The sequence below is a fragment of the Schizophyllum commune genome (genome assembly GCF_000143185.2).
Source record: "Schizophyllum commune H4-8 unplaced genomic scaffold SCHCOscaffold_2, whole genome shotgun sequence".
Taxonomy (NCBI): Eukaryota; Fungi; Basidiomycota; class Agaricomycetes; order Agaricales; family Schizophyllaceae; genus Schizophyllum; species Schizophyllum commune.
In genome coordinates, this window is record NW_026089539.1 from 1,747,392 (window position 1) to 1,760,166 (window position 12,775).

Sequence of the window (12,775 nt, forward strand, 5' to 3'; positions counted from 1 at the left end):
CACCCGACCCTCGACGTTCGTCCTGGTTCTCCGACATCGCCTTCGTCATCCGATGGAGCGCCCTCTCCCGGCGCTAGACCCCTATCACCCGCGGAATATAAGGACTGTCTCATCCCTCGAGCTGTATCGCGCGCCCTCCCTCCGCATACAAACTTTTTTGACGATGTCTACAGCAGAAAGTATGTCCCTATATTCCCTCGCCGTGTACTTGAGCTTACCAAAGCCTTTCTAGGCAACAAGAACGCCGCAGCTGCCGCTGAAGGGTTGAAAGCCATCCTTCGCAACAATTACATCTCGGACGAATTGAAGCAGGATGCTGCGCGGCGGCTGAGGGAAGATAAATCTAACGCCGAAAAGTTGTCTCCAAATGGTAGGTATTCACATCCGCTTCGAGAACAATAGCATGCGCTGCGTCATGACAACGTTTTCTTCTCAAACCGTTCGCTCACGTCTCCTTCTCAGATCAAGCAGAAGTCGCGAAGTGGGCCGACTTGAAGGTTCGGGACTTCGCGTATGAGACTGCACACGATTAGCGCCAAGCTGGGTTCTTCGTTCATTATATCATCGTCTTCTTCCTTTGTAGTCTACAGTGCAGGTTTGCTAGTATTTCTCGTGTATCTTACTATACCCTCTGAGGATCTATTGTATCGACCACAACCCAATTTGCGAAAGAAGCAAGACACAGAAGGAGATTACGGTGTCTTTGTCGATCGTCAATGTATGTCCCTAGTAGGCCTGCGCGCCGGTTAGCAGCGCCAGACCACAAAATGCATGGCAAGATGTCCGAGTGGTCTAAGGAGTTGGATTCAAGCGTTAGCTTGCCTGTCAAAGATGGGTTTCCCAATAGACGTTCGTCTGCGGGGGTTCGAATCCCCCTCTTGTCATACATTTTTTTGCCTTTTTCAGGCCTTGGAAAGCTCTTGCTCGCGCATAGTCTTATCTGTCGCAACGATGGAAGGGAATGCAATGCTTTCCTGTCTCACACAGTCGCAAGGGATAGGTGATGGATGGTACAACACCTGGCAATAAATAGCCCATAAATACTACAGGTACACCCAATAGATAGTTGTACAACACGAGATGCCCGACGCGATGGCACTTGTAAATGTACAGCGTGCTGATCAGCACTTAGACGAAGTGCCAGTCGACGTCAATGTTGCCCTCTCCAAGGGCTGCGAGCTGCGCGAACGCTGTGCTCGAGAGATCGAGGCCGTTGGCGGCGCAGCCAGGGCAAAGGTCGGCCACGGTAACGGTGACGGACTTGCCGGCGTCTGTGAGCGAGGGTAAGCGTCGAGTTCTTGTTTGAATAGGCGCCAATCGAAAGGTCGAATACTCACGGGTCGCAACGAGCTGCTTGCCGCAGTTAGCGCCAGCGAGGTACTGGTCAGCAGAGAGCGCGACAATCATGTCCGTGTTCTGGAGAGGGTTGCCGCAGGCGCCATAGCCGCCGTTCGGGTCGTAGTAGGTGGCTAGGGTGAGGTTAGCCAAGGTCAACGAGCATATACATTATTAGCTCACCCCGTCCGAGGTTGCGAGCCTCAAGGGTGTGAACGGGCATCGCGAAGGCGGCGCCGGAAAGGGTAAGGAAGGCGACAGCGAGCTTGGCGAACATCGTGATGGATGAAGTTGAAAGTGGGTGAAAGAAGGAGAGTGGGGAGCGAATGGAAATGCTCGAGAGTGTAGAAGGTGAAGACCAGTGAGTTGTTGGCTTCTGAGGCCCTCCCTAGCTGCCTTTTATACGCGATTCACTATAGACTCACTCAACCGTGTCGCTTACTGGTGCTCATCGCCGAACGCAGCGGAGTGCGCCCGCCACGTTGGAAACAAAACAGGATAATTGAGCCGCACCGGGTAATAAAGTAGCGCAGGCACCGCAGGTGCGGACCGTGTGTTGCCTTGGTGTTGCCCGCAATCCTCGATGTTGAGAGTTGCTCGGGGATAGCAACGTGCTTGAGATATTGAATATCCGGATCCGTCGGTTGTGCACGCATGAGAGTGCTGCACGGCGAAGGCAGTGAAGCGCCCGTCGGCTACGCGTATCGATCGAGCTGAGGCATGTTTACGATGAAGAGCGAGCACATTTTGAAGGTACAGGCGCTGCTTGCACTTGATCTAGACCTTCCGGCCGGGTATTTGCCGTACACTCCCCAGAGATGCGGCCTTGCGGAGACGAAGTCGAGAGAGAGGTTTCCTGTGGAAGATCTGTTGGCGAAAGTCACAAAGAAAGTCTCAGCAAGAGACAGAGATGCGAGTGCTGTCCATTGCAGTAGATCAGTCGTGCATTGCGAAGAGAGACGAAGACGTGAGGGATAGGTTTACACAACGCAGTGACAGCGAGGGCGGGGGCGGGAGTGGGTGAGAAACCGTGAGAGCGTGTTGCGATGTCGCGGCAGTCGCCGGTTTCCGCATTTGGCATCAAATCCGAAGGCGCAAGGAATTCGCCCGGCCGCTCGACTACCAACCGAAAGCGCGTCAGAGCCTGGCTCATCCGAGGGATCGATGAAAAGGCCATAAAACATGTAGAGAAACAAGAGCCCATGCTACATAAGACACGTACAGATGTGCTGAGATGCATGTACAGACGTACAGACGTGCGGACCATGCGTACAGGAGAAATGAACGGATGAAGACGAAACGAATTAAGACGACGCCTTCTTGCGCTTTTTGGTGTTGCCGTTCGTGGCGGGCGATTCTGGTGGGGTACGGGGGGAGGGGGTAGGGGGGTCTGCTCGTCTTGTGCGCTTTGGGGGCGGAGCGGGGAGGGTACGCCCTGCGACGAGGCCGTTGGCTTTGTGTTTGGCGTGGCCGTTGCCGTTGGTGATTGTGGGAGGGGGTGGTGCGGGTTGATTGGGTCGGGCTGGAGACGAAGTGAGCTGAGGATGAGGTACCGCAAGAGAGCACCTACGCTGTATGGTTTGTTTTCGAAAGAGGTCGATGAAGGAGGCCATTAATGCATCGTCGGGCATAAAATTGGGAGGTGGTGGCGGTAATGGTGGTGCTTCCTCCATCTCGACGTCTGCGTCTTCTTGTGGGGCGCCTTCCGCCTCCTCTTGTTGCTCCTCCGGTCGAGGGCGCACGAAGGGGCTCATCAACGTATCGAATACATCGTCCATGGAGGGCATCAGATACGCAGGCTCCTCGAACTGGACGTCGGACGCGGGAACCACTACAGGCGTCGGCGCAGTGAGCGCAGGACCCGTGGGTAACGCGGCCTCGCCAAATATCTCCTGGAAGAGCGTCCGACGGTACGGCGTGTCTTCGGTCGAGATGTTCTGCGTGCGAGCACCGGCGTCCTCGGGCGCCTTGACGCTGTCGCCAATGAACAGAACATCCCACTTGTCGGAGATACCCACGAGTGAGAAGTCGGAGGCACTTGCTGACTCGCCGTACCAGGCGACGCTCTTGAGAACCAATGGCACGCTCCGAAGTGTCGGCTTCGGCGACGACGGGCTGAAGATGGCCACGGTAGTCGACTCCAAATCGCCTGGACGGTACAGGACCGCGAACGAGTCTTCTTGCGCGTGCGGCACGATGAAGTCGACGTTAGACGGACATTGATGATGCCAACGGACTAATAATTGCGTAAGGATATGCATGGAGTGCAGTGTACAGTGAACATACCAGTCTGGAAAAGCAAGTCCCATACGACGAGATCCTTGCCGCCCGCCACGGCCATATAACGCCCAGTTATACCAAGGAAGCTGACATCCGTGGGGGCCTTGCATTCCGGAGCGGTGAGGGTCTGACGCAGCTGCGTAGTGTTTGGGTCGTACACCGCTACGGACGAGGACGTCGATACCGCCAGCAAGGACCCATCGGGTGACCACGACGCCTTTGACGGCATCTCCGTACGGAAGCGGAAGCTCGAGCGCAGGATCCAGTAATCTACACCGCTGTGAGCATACGAGAACCAGGTATGAAGATGGAATCACTGACCATCTTTTGACCCTTCCTTGCTCTTGACTGATCGGATCCGCCATAGCTTGATGAAGCCATCATCCCCAGTGGTGACAAGCTGCAACGGTTGCTCCAAGCTGGCGGCCGGGCTAAAGCGCACATCCGTAACCCGATGCTGCCCATGAGGACGGTCTATCCGCGTGTTGAGGGACCAGGACGAAGTCTTGCGATCCCAGGACCACATCTTCAGATAGACCTCGCCGCGGAAGGTGTCGTCGCCGGCGCGATTGTCGACAGTCGCCATCCAGTCGCCCGATGATGACACGACCACCTTTTCAACCCTTGCGGGCTCGAGAGGCACGTCGTCTCGGCGAGAGACGCGATTTGAGGGCGAAACCTCAAGCTCGGAGACCAGTTGCGACGAAGCGGGCGAGTAAACTTGGAGAGAGGATGGGTGGGAGGAGGGGAGGATGAGCGTGTTGGTCTGGCTGTGGACAGCGAGAGGCGCGTCGGCTGGAGATGTAGTTTGCGGTGCGGCGGGATCTATAATAAAGGATGAGGATATGTCAAGGTAGACAAGAGCGATCGACTCACCAAGCTTGATGCGAGAGTAGCTGCGGGACACTTTCAGACTATCCGCGTTCACGAAGGTGTACGTTGCGTCAGCCAAACCGAGCAGGTACTCTGGATCGCCATTGACTGGGTTCGACAGAGACACCGTACGGATGGGCGCGCCAACGCGAGGGACGAACTCCTTCCTGCCCGTGCGCAGCTGCCACACCACCAGAACCGCCTCCTCGCCACCGCTGAGCAGATATGCGCCGTTCGCCGTGAACGTGAGAGAAGAGACGGCATGAGCGTGCCAGTGCAGTGAGGTCGTGTCCGACTTCTTCTCCACTCCAGTCGCGTTGACGGGCAGGTCGCGGTTCAAGCAGTACCAAATGCGAATGTTGCCCTTGACGTCGCCAGTAGCAAAGTAATCGTCAACTGGGTGTGTGGCGAGGCAGGTGAGCTTCTCCGGGGAGACGTATTTGGTAAAGCCATCGCCAAGGGACGAAGAGTTCACCACATAAGCTTTGTGGCCCGCAGTTGCAACCAGCCAGTCGCCTGACGCCGAGAAAGCGAGGCCAGTGGGGAAACGCGTCTTGCCGATGGGTGTGATCGCCGACGTTTTCTGGAGCGAAGCCTCGACCGTATCCTCGGAGGGCTTGAGAGAGACTCGGAGCACGGCAGCATTGTCGTCTGCAGCTGGTTAGGAAGCGTCGATCGGCTGAAAGCATTTGAACGCACCTCCACGGCTTTGCTTCTTCGAAGGCTTGGAAGCAGCGACGAAGACATAGTCTTTGAACTTCTGGTGGGCGCAGATATGCCGGATGGGTTGTGCCAGGTCGATTGTCTGAAGCAATACACCATCCAGGTAGTCCCAGACCATTAAGCAGCCGTTCAGTGATCCCACGATCAGCTGGAATACATTGTGCGGGTTCAAGGTCGCGCAAGTGAGCGTATCGGCGAGCGACTCCTTCCCCGCGGGTCTTGGGGTACTCAAGGTCGAGACGACTACACCGGTAGAGGCCGAGTGAATTTTGACAGACGCCCCCACAAGGGAGAAGAAGTAGCTGAGGCGACATCAGCAGACATACAGATACATAGCACTTGCGACGTACCTCCCGTCCCTCGTGAACACTGGGGGAACGCCACAGGCAGACGAGTCCGTGATGCGCAACCAGTCCCACACCGCGGGCTCGCTCTGATCGTCTTGTACGTCCGCCTCTACCGCGACATCCTTTGCACGAGAGCTTGAGGGAGGGACCGCGTCGTGCTTCGCCTTCCCCTTGCTTTTCCGCCCTTTCTTCTGCGCCGCCACTTCCGGACTCTGGGGGAGGGGGACCTCGTGCGGTTGGCGGGAGCTCGATGCGACCATCGTGCAAGCGCCCAGTGTACCGTGAACGCTCCGGCCAAAATTTTGACGCCTGAAGAGAAGCGCACGCACGTGGGCGATCAAACGTGGAAAGTCCGCGGACTGATCGGGCCGACGATCACAACTCGTCCGTGACGTCGATGGCGCCTAACAAGCGACGGCAGCCTGGCACAGGCAAGGGCAGGAAGAACAACGCGAAGGGGAAGGGATCCCAGGAAAAGGAGATCAAGAAGAAAACACAGACAGAGCCCTGGCGCCTCGAATCGTCCTTCATCAGACTATCGCCAGAATTCCTCGAGATCACCAAGAAACGCGCGTCAGATACTCCCCTTCCTCGCCCAATACCCGCTTCGCATGCGATATTCCCATCTGAACAGAGCTCTGCCGATGGGTACGTGTCGTGTCTTAGACGCCCCAAGTGGCGCTATGACCAGACGAAGACTGAAGTCGAAAAGAACGAAGAAGCACTCTTTCGCAAATGGCTCGCAGAGGCCGACGAGAAGATCAATGGTTTCGCTGATGCCAGCGATGTGCTGAGAGCAGATGGACCCATACGCTCTCCTTGCTACTACGAACGTAATCTCGAAGTCTGGCGACAGCTATGGCGCGTCACGGAAATATCGGACATCATCCTCGTCCTCCTCGACTCGCGCTGTCCGCTCATTCACTTCCCCGACTCTCTGTCAAGATACCTTGCATCATACGAAGACAAACGGGTCATTCTCGTCCTTACGAAGGTCGACATTACTGGGACCGATAGGACTAGCGCCTGGAAGGACTACATCTCCACTAAACACCCTGGATTGCGCATAGTCGAAGTGGAATCGTACGCAGAGAAAGCCTACTCTGCGACGGGACGAAGACCTGCCTACGAACCTCACCTACCAGAAGAGTTCCGCCGAAGGCTGGTAGAGGCCATTCGCGACACGCATACAGAGCTCTTGCAACCTCCTCCGAGGGTGCGAGAGAGCGCAAAGCGACTTGCCCATTGGAAGCCATCGGTGAAGCGATCGGTCGACTGGGAGGCTGCGGCAGCTCCTCGCGAGTTTGGCGCGCCAGAGCCTGTGCGTTCCGCGCCACCAAAACCAGAGAACGACGCCGAAGGTACAGAAGAACCACCCTTCCTCACGATTGGCCTAATAGGTATGCATATAGCTCGTTCGGACGATTTGAGCTAACTTGAGAACTGCAGGCCAGCCTAACGTGGGCAAGTCGTCACTTTTGAATGCTTTGTTTGGCGCGTCCAAAGTGCGCGCCTCGAAAACGCCGGGCAAGGTCAGCTATCATCCTTTGGCCCTAACAACCCCTGCTCACCCTACGCCTCCGTTCAGACAAAACACTACCAGACCCTCTTCCTCTCCCCCGACATCCGCCTCGTTGACTGTCCTGGCCTCGTCCTCCCTTCCCACCACGAAATGGAGGCTCAAGTCCTCGCCGGCATCCTTCCGATCTCCCGCGTCTCCGCCGTCCCCGCCTGCATCCACCACGCCGCGCGCCTCCTGCCGCTCGAGCGCATACTCGATCTGAAGCACCCCAGTGCGGCGGCGCCTTTGGTCGAGGACAAGCGCACCTGGCGCGCGGGGACGGGACCGAAGGTGGAGCAGAGAACGCCGCGGTGGACGGCGATAGATATTCTGATTGCATATGCGGAGAAGAAGGGGTGGCTGACGGCGAAGGCGGGGAGGCCGGATGTGCACCGGGCGGGGAATGCGAGTGCGTAGCTATCCTTGCGTTTGTGGACGCAGTATACTGACTTACGCTGTAGTCCTCCGCATGCTTGCCGAAGGCCGCATCCGCTGGGGCTACTGGCCTCCCGGGTCCGACGAGAGCGTCATCCGTACCGTCGCTGGCGTCGAGGGCGCGGGCATATGGATCCCAGGGCAGGATGTCATCGACGAGGAAGAGGACGACGAGCCGGAGGAATTAGAAGGTGATGAGCGGGCCGGGAAGAAGCACGAGGACAGCGCGGAGGACGCGGAGAAGGCAAGAGGCGGTGTGGAGAAGGCAGAAGACGGTGCGGAGACGGCAGAGTCGGAGTCGGAGTCGGACGACGAGCCCGCGATCCAGGTCACCGGGGGCCGCTTCGGGGCCCTGAACATGCTGGACGAGGGCGGGGAGGAGGAGGAGAGCGAGTGACCAACGCGTGGTGAGGTATGCGTGGCTGGGTGTGCGCCTTCGCTGATGTTGTGCACGCGACTAGATGGATGTACTATACTGTAGTGGGATAGGTGGGATAGCGAAGACACTTCATTGAACCACTATTGCGTGTGCTAGCATGTGGCCGTATAGACGTCCTTCGCGCCGTTCCTGGTGGGCATGACCTTTCCCGCCGGTATCCTCGTAACCGTCGGCCCGTCGTCGTCGTTTCTTCGAGGGCAACTAAGACCGTGCACGCGTCCAGATTCCGGCTGGGCGCACGCCATAGCGACCGCGGGGCTGCATATAAGAACGAGACCGGCTAGATGGCAAGAAGTACTGACCGCAATGCCTTCCCTTCACCTTGCTTCCCTAGCTCTAGCGCTCATCGCCGCGGTTCCGCAGGCGGAGGCCGTGCAGGTCCTCCTGGCGGGCGACTCGACGATGGCCAACACTGGGGGCGGTGGTAACACTGGGACTGCAGGTATGTTGACGTCTCTGAGATGGCAGAAAATCCAATCTCCCAACTCACGCTAAATCCTCGGTTAGGCTGGGGCAAATATCTCGGACAATACCTCAGTATTTCCGTGACCAACAATGCCATTGGCGGTCGCTCGGCCCGCTCGTACACTGACGAGGGCCGCTTCGATACCCTGATCAGCCAGGCGGCGAAGGGCGACTACGTGGTCATCGAGTTCGGCCACAACGATGGGTCGGCGGGGTCGGTGGACAATGGGCGTCAGGATGCGCATAGCAATGGGTATGATGATACGGAGGTTGTGTATGATTCGAGGTATGCATGGCGTTCGTTGTTGAGGGTTGAGAGGAGTTCTGACGAGCAGTGCAGCGGAAATGCGATCACGATTCATTCGTATAACTACTACATCACGAACGCGGTGAAGTCGCTGCAGGCGAAGGGTAAGTCTGACGGTCCGAAGTGAAGAAGGGGGATGCTCACTGAGATGGATTGCAGGCGCGATCCCCATCGTCTCGTCCCAGACGCCAAATAACGGCTGGACTGACGGCCACATCGGTGAGCCTGGGCGCTTCGTACAGTATGCGGCGGACGTGGCAGCAAATACATCTTCGACGTACATCGACCACTACGCCTACGTCGCGCAAGCGTACAATGTAGGTCTTTCGATGTTAGCCCGCTTCAGAGGGGACTCACCTTCTTCAGGCATTGGGCGAGACCACGGTGAACGCCTTCTACCCGGTCGACCACACGCATACGTCGCCCGAAGGTGCGGACGTGGTTGCGCAGGCCTTCGTCCGTGGCTTGTTGTGCAGCGACAGCGGGCTCAAGTCATCCGTGAATAGCGCTGGGCAGGCCGTACCGAGTAGGTTGCTCTCGAACATGGCGAGCGTCATTTGGCTGACAGATGATCGTAGATGGATGCCTATGAGGACCCTGAGGACCTGGTGGGCCTGTGCCTTCGATCTGACTGCCAGCTGGGGGGTATTTGACGTGCAGCAATCAAGAAATATTCATGATTTGACGCTATTCTCGTGAGAATGAGAGACTCTTCTCTCAGCGACTTCCTTCCACGTGAAGTTCTGTTGGCAAGGCTCGTTATGCCTGGCTCACGTAGTATCGATCTGCATCCTTCCCCGGATCAGAGATTTCGGGAAACAAAGCCAGGGACCTTCGATCATGGGTTATCGGAGATCGTAATCAGCTAGCTTTAGGACCTTGATCCCGGAGGAGAAAAGCGGGCAAGGGTTCTGCGGAGAGCAGCTGACCTGCAATGTTTGTGTCCTTCGAAAATCAGCGCGAGACGTAGGCCTGTAACAGTCGACACGTTGCGCTTTCCAGTCCTTGCCATTGGCCAAGGAGGCCCTTATCTGTCGCGATTTCAGGATCGGCGGTTGCAAGGACCTGGGCCTGGCTGCCAGAGAACAGGGCGGGAGCTTTTTAGACTAAATGAGCTTGTCAATCTTCGCCAATCTTCTGCGGGCAATGGAGTCGTGGGACGCGTCCATTGTTGCGCAGAATGTAGCAGTTTGGCAGAGTGACGGAGGAGGACAAGGTGGTGCGGGGTGTCCAAGCGTTACCGGTGACCGGGAGTATATGGGGCGGGTCAAAGTTCGGCTGCCGGATATAGATGTCGTTGAACGGTCAAGAGAATCAACAGATGTCAAGCGGACGAACACGAGTACCGTAATCTTTGATGATGGGCTTCATCTCAACTGCCCCCCTTGTCCCCAACTGCCATCATCCTCGCCAGCTGGCAGGAGCAGCGCGTCCCCCAGACCGCACCGCCCCTCCTCCGTCGTGCCGCCATGTCCCGCAATGCCCAGCCAGACGTCCCTCCAGACACCCCCATCATGGTGTCACCCCCGCCGACCATCCTTACCTTCGGCCGCGACACCCCTTCCAACGTCCTCGTCTCCTCCGACCCCGCCATGTTCGGCTCAGTGCGCGCCAAGTCCGGCACCTTCTCCTCCCTCAACGCGCCCTCCGAGTTCAAGCGTCAAGGGCGCGCCGCCAAGGGTGCACAGTTCATCAACAAGCATGGGCAGCCGCACCATGCGTATGATCCCGAGAAGGCCCCGTACCCCGTATCGTATGACAGAAGTGTGCTTGAACTGTGCGTACATCCTCCTGCTTCTCTGCTCTCCCTCTGAACGTTCCTAGGGAAGCACTCGATCTCGCTCTCATCAAGCATCTCAAGGCGGGCTCAGTGACGTTCGTCAACTATGACCGCAATGACCCCGATTCCCTGCCACGCCGTGTGCTCGACCTTGGTTGCGGGGTGCGTCCCTCCACGCATGTGAATGCTTCTCACGTCCTTACCCATCGGCGTAGACAGGGACATGGGTGGTTGATGCCGCAAGGGAATGGCCACAGGCCGAATTCGTACGCGCCTACTCTCATCCGCCGCTCATCACCAGCTCACACTCCCGGCAAGGTCGGCTTTGATCTAGCAGCTATCCAAGTACCGCTGCAGTTTATGGATCCATCGCTAGCGTCGCGGATTACATGGACGCACGGAAACTTGTGAGTACCGATGCAAGTCGGAACCGCGAGCCCCACCCTCAAACTCCGCGCAGTTTGACTACGAAGTTGCCTTTCGATGATGATGAGTTCGATCATGTTCATATCAAGTCAATAGCACGAGGGGTCCCCGAGAATAAGGTGCTTACCCATACCCACATGCTTCGCCCATGGCTCATTGTCCTGTAGTGGCAGACGATTTTCGAAGAAGTGAACCGTGTACTTTGTCCTGGCGGTGTCTTGGAGCTTGTCGAAGAAGGTGAGAGCGGCGTTCTTCCCCACTTCCATACCGCTCACAATGATGACAGACATTATCTTCCCACATCTGCCGCATTGGTTCACATCCCCTCTCCGCGTCCGACCTAGAAGGACGACCTCCGTTCATTACCCTGATGGCAGCGAAGGAGGCGCATACCCAGCAAGATCTGATACCCCCGCACGAGCACCTCTGGAACACGCACTGCTTGAGTCCCTTCATCAATCCGTATATGAGCATCGCTTTATCAACATGACTCCGACCGGTGCGTATATGCGTCTCGGCACACGTCAGGCCTTGGCTGACCTTCTTGGACAGCTGTTTTGCCTAGCTATTTCGACACTTACTTCCGAAGAATTACGAGGGGACCCGTTCTCAAGTTCCCTATGCCGCCTATACCCCTTCCACCGCCACCTCCGCCGGATAGCAATGCACCAACCGCGGGTGGCATACTGGATATCGGGCTTGATATACCAGAGCTCGTCGAGCCTCGTTCTTCCCCCAAGACACGTCCCGTCTCTCTTTCGTTCTCTTCAACACGATCAACATCAACCGAAGAATCGCTTCCCATTTCCGTATTCACGGCTCGGAGCACCAGCAGTGATTCTACCCGCCTGTCTTCGCTTCACGCCTCAGAAGACTCGAACGGCGCTTCCTCGTCTTCGAAGCGGACCAGCAAATCACCCGAGGATGATGCCGATACACTGCGAGATGCGAATACTCCCATACCGATATCCGAAGTCCTGTCCAAGGCTTCAGAGGCGGGCTCGCCGGTGGATGAGGCTTCGGATACGCCCTGGCAGCCGAAGCAGCTGTTCATGATCGAGAATAGGTCGTCCAGGCGGGACTCGAACATCATACCGGAGAATTTGTTGTTCAGTGACAAGCTGCGCGAGCTTAGTGCTCGGTCGCTGGCTATGCAGCTGCATTGGTAAGCTCGTGTCGTTCCTCCTCATTCTCAATTGCTGACCGGTCTGAACAGCTCATACCGCTACGTTCTCGGATGCCAAGAGGCGATGTGGGATGAACTGAAGTACCGCATACGCAACAAATCAGAATCGCTCGCGCCTTATGGCTGGGACGACGACGAGGACTTCGAGGAGACGCATAACCGGCACAAGTTCGAGACCCTCATTCAACGTTACCAGTCGTATGTCCTTCGCTTGCTCGTGCACCGACCTCTCACTGACCAGTCACTCAGCGATATGCGCGCACGAATATCGCTCTGGTGCACGCTGAGCGAGCTTGGCTGGCAATACCCCGCTCGCGATCCTCTCACAAAGGCGCAAGCGATAGAGGAGTCCCGTCTGCGGGAGGCGTTGGCGGAAGCGCGCCGGGCTGCGCAGCAGGGCGATTTGCAGCTGCCCTCGCGGGCCCTGCGTACGATGGTAGGATATAAGGATTGAGCTGCCCAGATGCAGTTTCTCGTTTGTGGTCTGTGGATCCGTCTTGCGTCTACGGGCGCAGTTCCTCGCTTGTGAGTTCATCTTGGGACACTGGGTTCGCTACTGGTGTAGACTATGTTACTACTATCATGAACATTCGCTGTTGTATTTTAGCCAAGCTTTGA

The 12,775-nt window shown here is 57.1% G+C and overlaps 6 protein-coding genes and 1 non-coding gene across 7 annotated transcripts; 5 read left to right on the forward strand and 2 right to left on the reverse strand.

The window, feature by feature from the left end:
- The first annotated feature begins 127 nt into the window (after positions 1–127).
- Positions 128–561, forward strand: SCHCODRAFT_02610878 (uncharacterized protein). The gene is made up of 3 exons (XM_003038693.3): positions 128–179; positions 233–370; positions 463–561. The coding sequence occupies exons 1-3, from the start codon at positions 164–166 to the stop codon at positions 531–533; spliced, it is 225 nt and encodes a 74-aa protein (XP_003038739.1). The 5' UTR covers positions 128–163; the 3' UTR covers positions 534–561.
- A 212-nt stretch (positions 562–773) lies between these two features.
- On the forward strand, positions 774–884 carry SCHCODRAFT_t29. Its single transcript has one exon. It is a non-coding gene; the product is annotated as a tRNA-Leu (tRNA).
- A 193-nt stretch (positions 885–1,077) lies between these two features.
- Positions 1,078–1,860, reverse strand: SCHCODRAFT_02610881 (Non-catalytic module family EXPN protein). The gene is made up of 3 exons (XM_003037353.2): positions 1,519–1,860; positions 1,338–1,469; positions 1,078–1,271 (listed from the first exon to the last, which is right to left on the reverse strand). Exons 1-3 carry the CDS (start codon positions 1,610–1,612, stop codon positions 1,129–1,131), a joined length of 369 nt encoding a protein of 122 aa, XP_003037399.2. The 5' UTR covers positions 1,613–1,860; the 3' UTR covers positions 1,078–1,128.
- A 684-nt stretch (positions 1,861–2,544) lies between these two features.
- SCHCODRAFT_02675477 (WD40 repeat-like protein) lies at positions 2,545–5,859 on the reverse strand. The gene is made up of 7 exons (XM_050346704.1): positions 5,562–5,859; positions 5,188–5,513; positions 4,492–5,139; positions 3,937–4,440; positions 3,622–3,885; positions 2,906–3,571; positions 2,545–2,857 (listed from the first exon to the last, which is right to left on the reverse strand). Exons 1-7 carry the CDS (start codon positions 5,816–5,818, stop codon positions 2,640–2,642), a joined length of 2,883 nt encoding a protein of 960 aa, XP_050202215.1. The 5' UTR covers positions 5,819–5,859; the 3' UTR covers positions 2,545–2,639.
- An 85-nt stretch (positions 5,860–5,944) lies between these two features.
- On the forward strand, positions 5,945–8,098 carry SCHCODRAFT_02610886 (P-loop containing nucleoside triphosphate hydrolase protein). The gene is made up of 4 exons (XM_003038692.2): positions 5,945–6,958; positions 7,008–7,090; positions 7,147–7,528; positions 7,581–8,098. The coding sequence occupies exons 1-4, from the start codon at positions 5,956–5,958 to the stop codon at positions 7,949–7,951; spliced, it is 1,839 nt and encodes a 612-aa protein (XP_003038738.2). The 5' UTR covers positions 5,945–5,955; the 3' UTR covers positions 7,952–8,098.
- A 201-nt stretch (positions 8,099–8,299) lies between these two features.
- Positions 8,300–9,767, forward strand: SCHCODRAFT_02529062 (carbohydrate esterase family 12 protein; the record flags this gene model as incomplete). The annotated part of the gene is made up of 6 exons (XM_003038691.2): positions 8,300–8,435; positions 8,501–8,744; positions 8,799–8,869; positions 8,925–9,082; positions 9,132–9,317; positions 9,344–9,767. 6 exons carry the CDS (start codon positions 8,300–8,302, stop codon positions 9,416–9,418), a joined length of 870 nt encoding a protein of 289 aa, XP_003038737.1. The 3' UTR covers positions 9,419–9,767.
- A 590-nt stretch (positions 9,768–10,357) lies between these two features.
- On the forward strand, positions 10,358–12,611 carry SCHCODRAFT_02490027 (uncharacterized protein; the record flags this gene model as incomplete). The annotated part of the gene is made up of 10 exons (XM_050342920.1): positions 10,358–10,542; positions 10,590–10,707; positions 10,761–10,811; positions 10,864–10,952; positions 11,006–11,090; positions 11,139–11,208; positions 11,258–11,470; positions 11,524–12,136; positions 12,188–12,355; positions 12,407–12,611. 10 exons carry the CDS (start codon positions 10,358–10,360, stop codon positions 12,609–12,611), a joined length of 1,797 nt encoding a protein of 598 aa, XP_050202216.1.
- Positions 12,612–12,775: the final 164 nt, after the last annotated feature.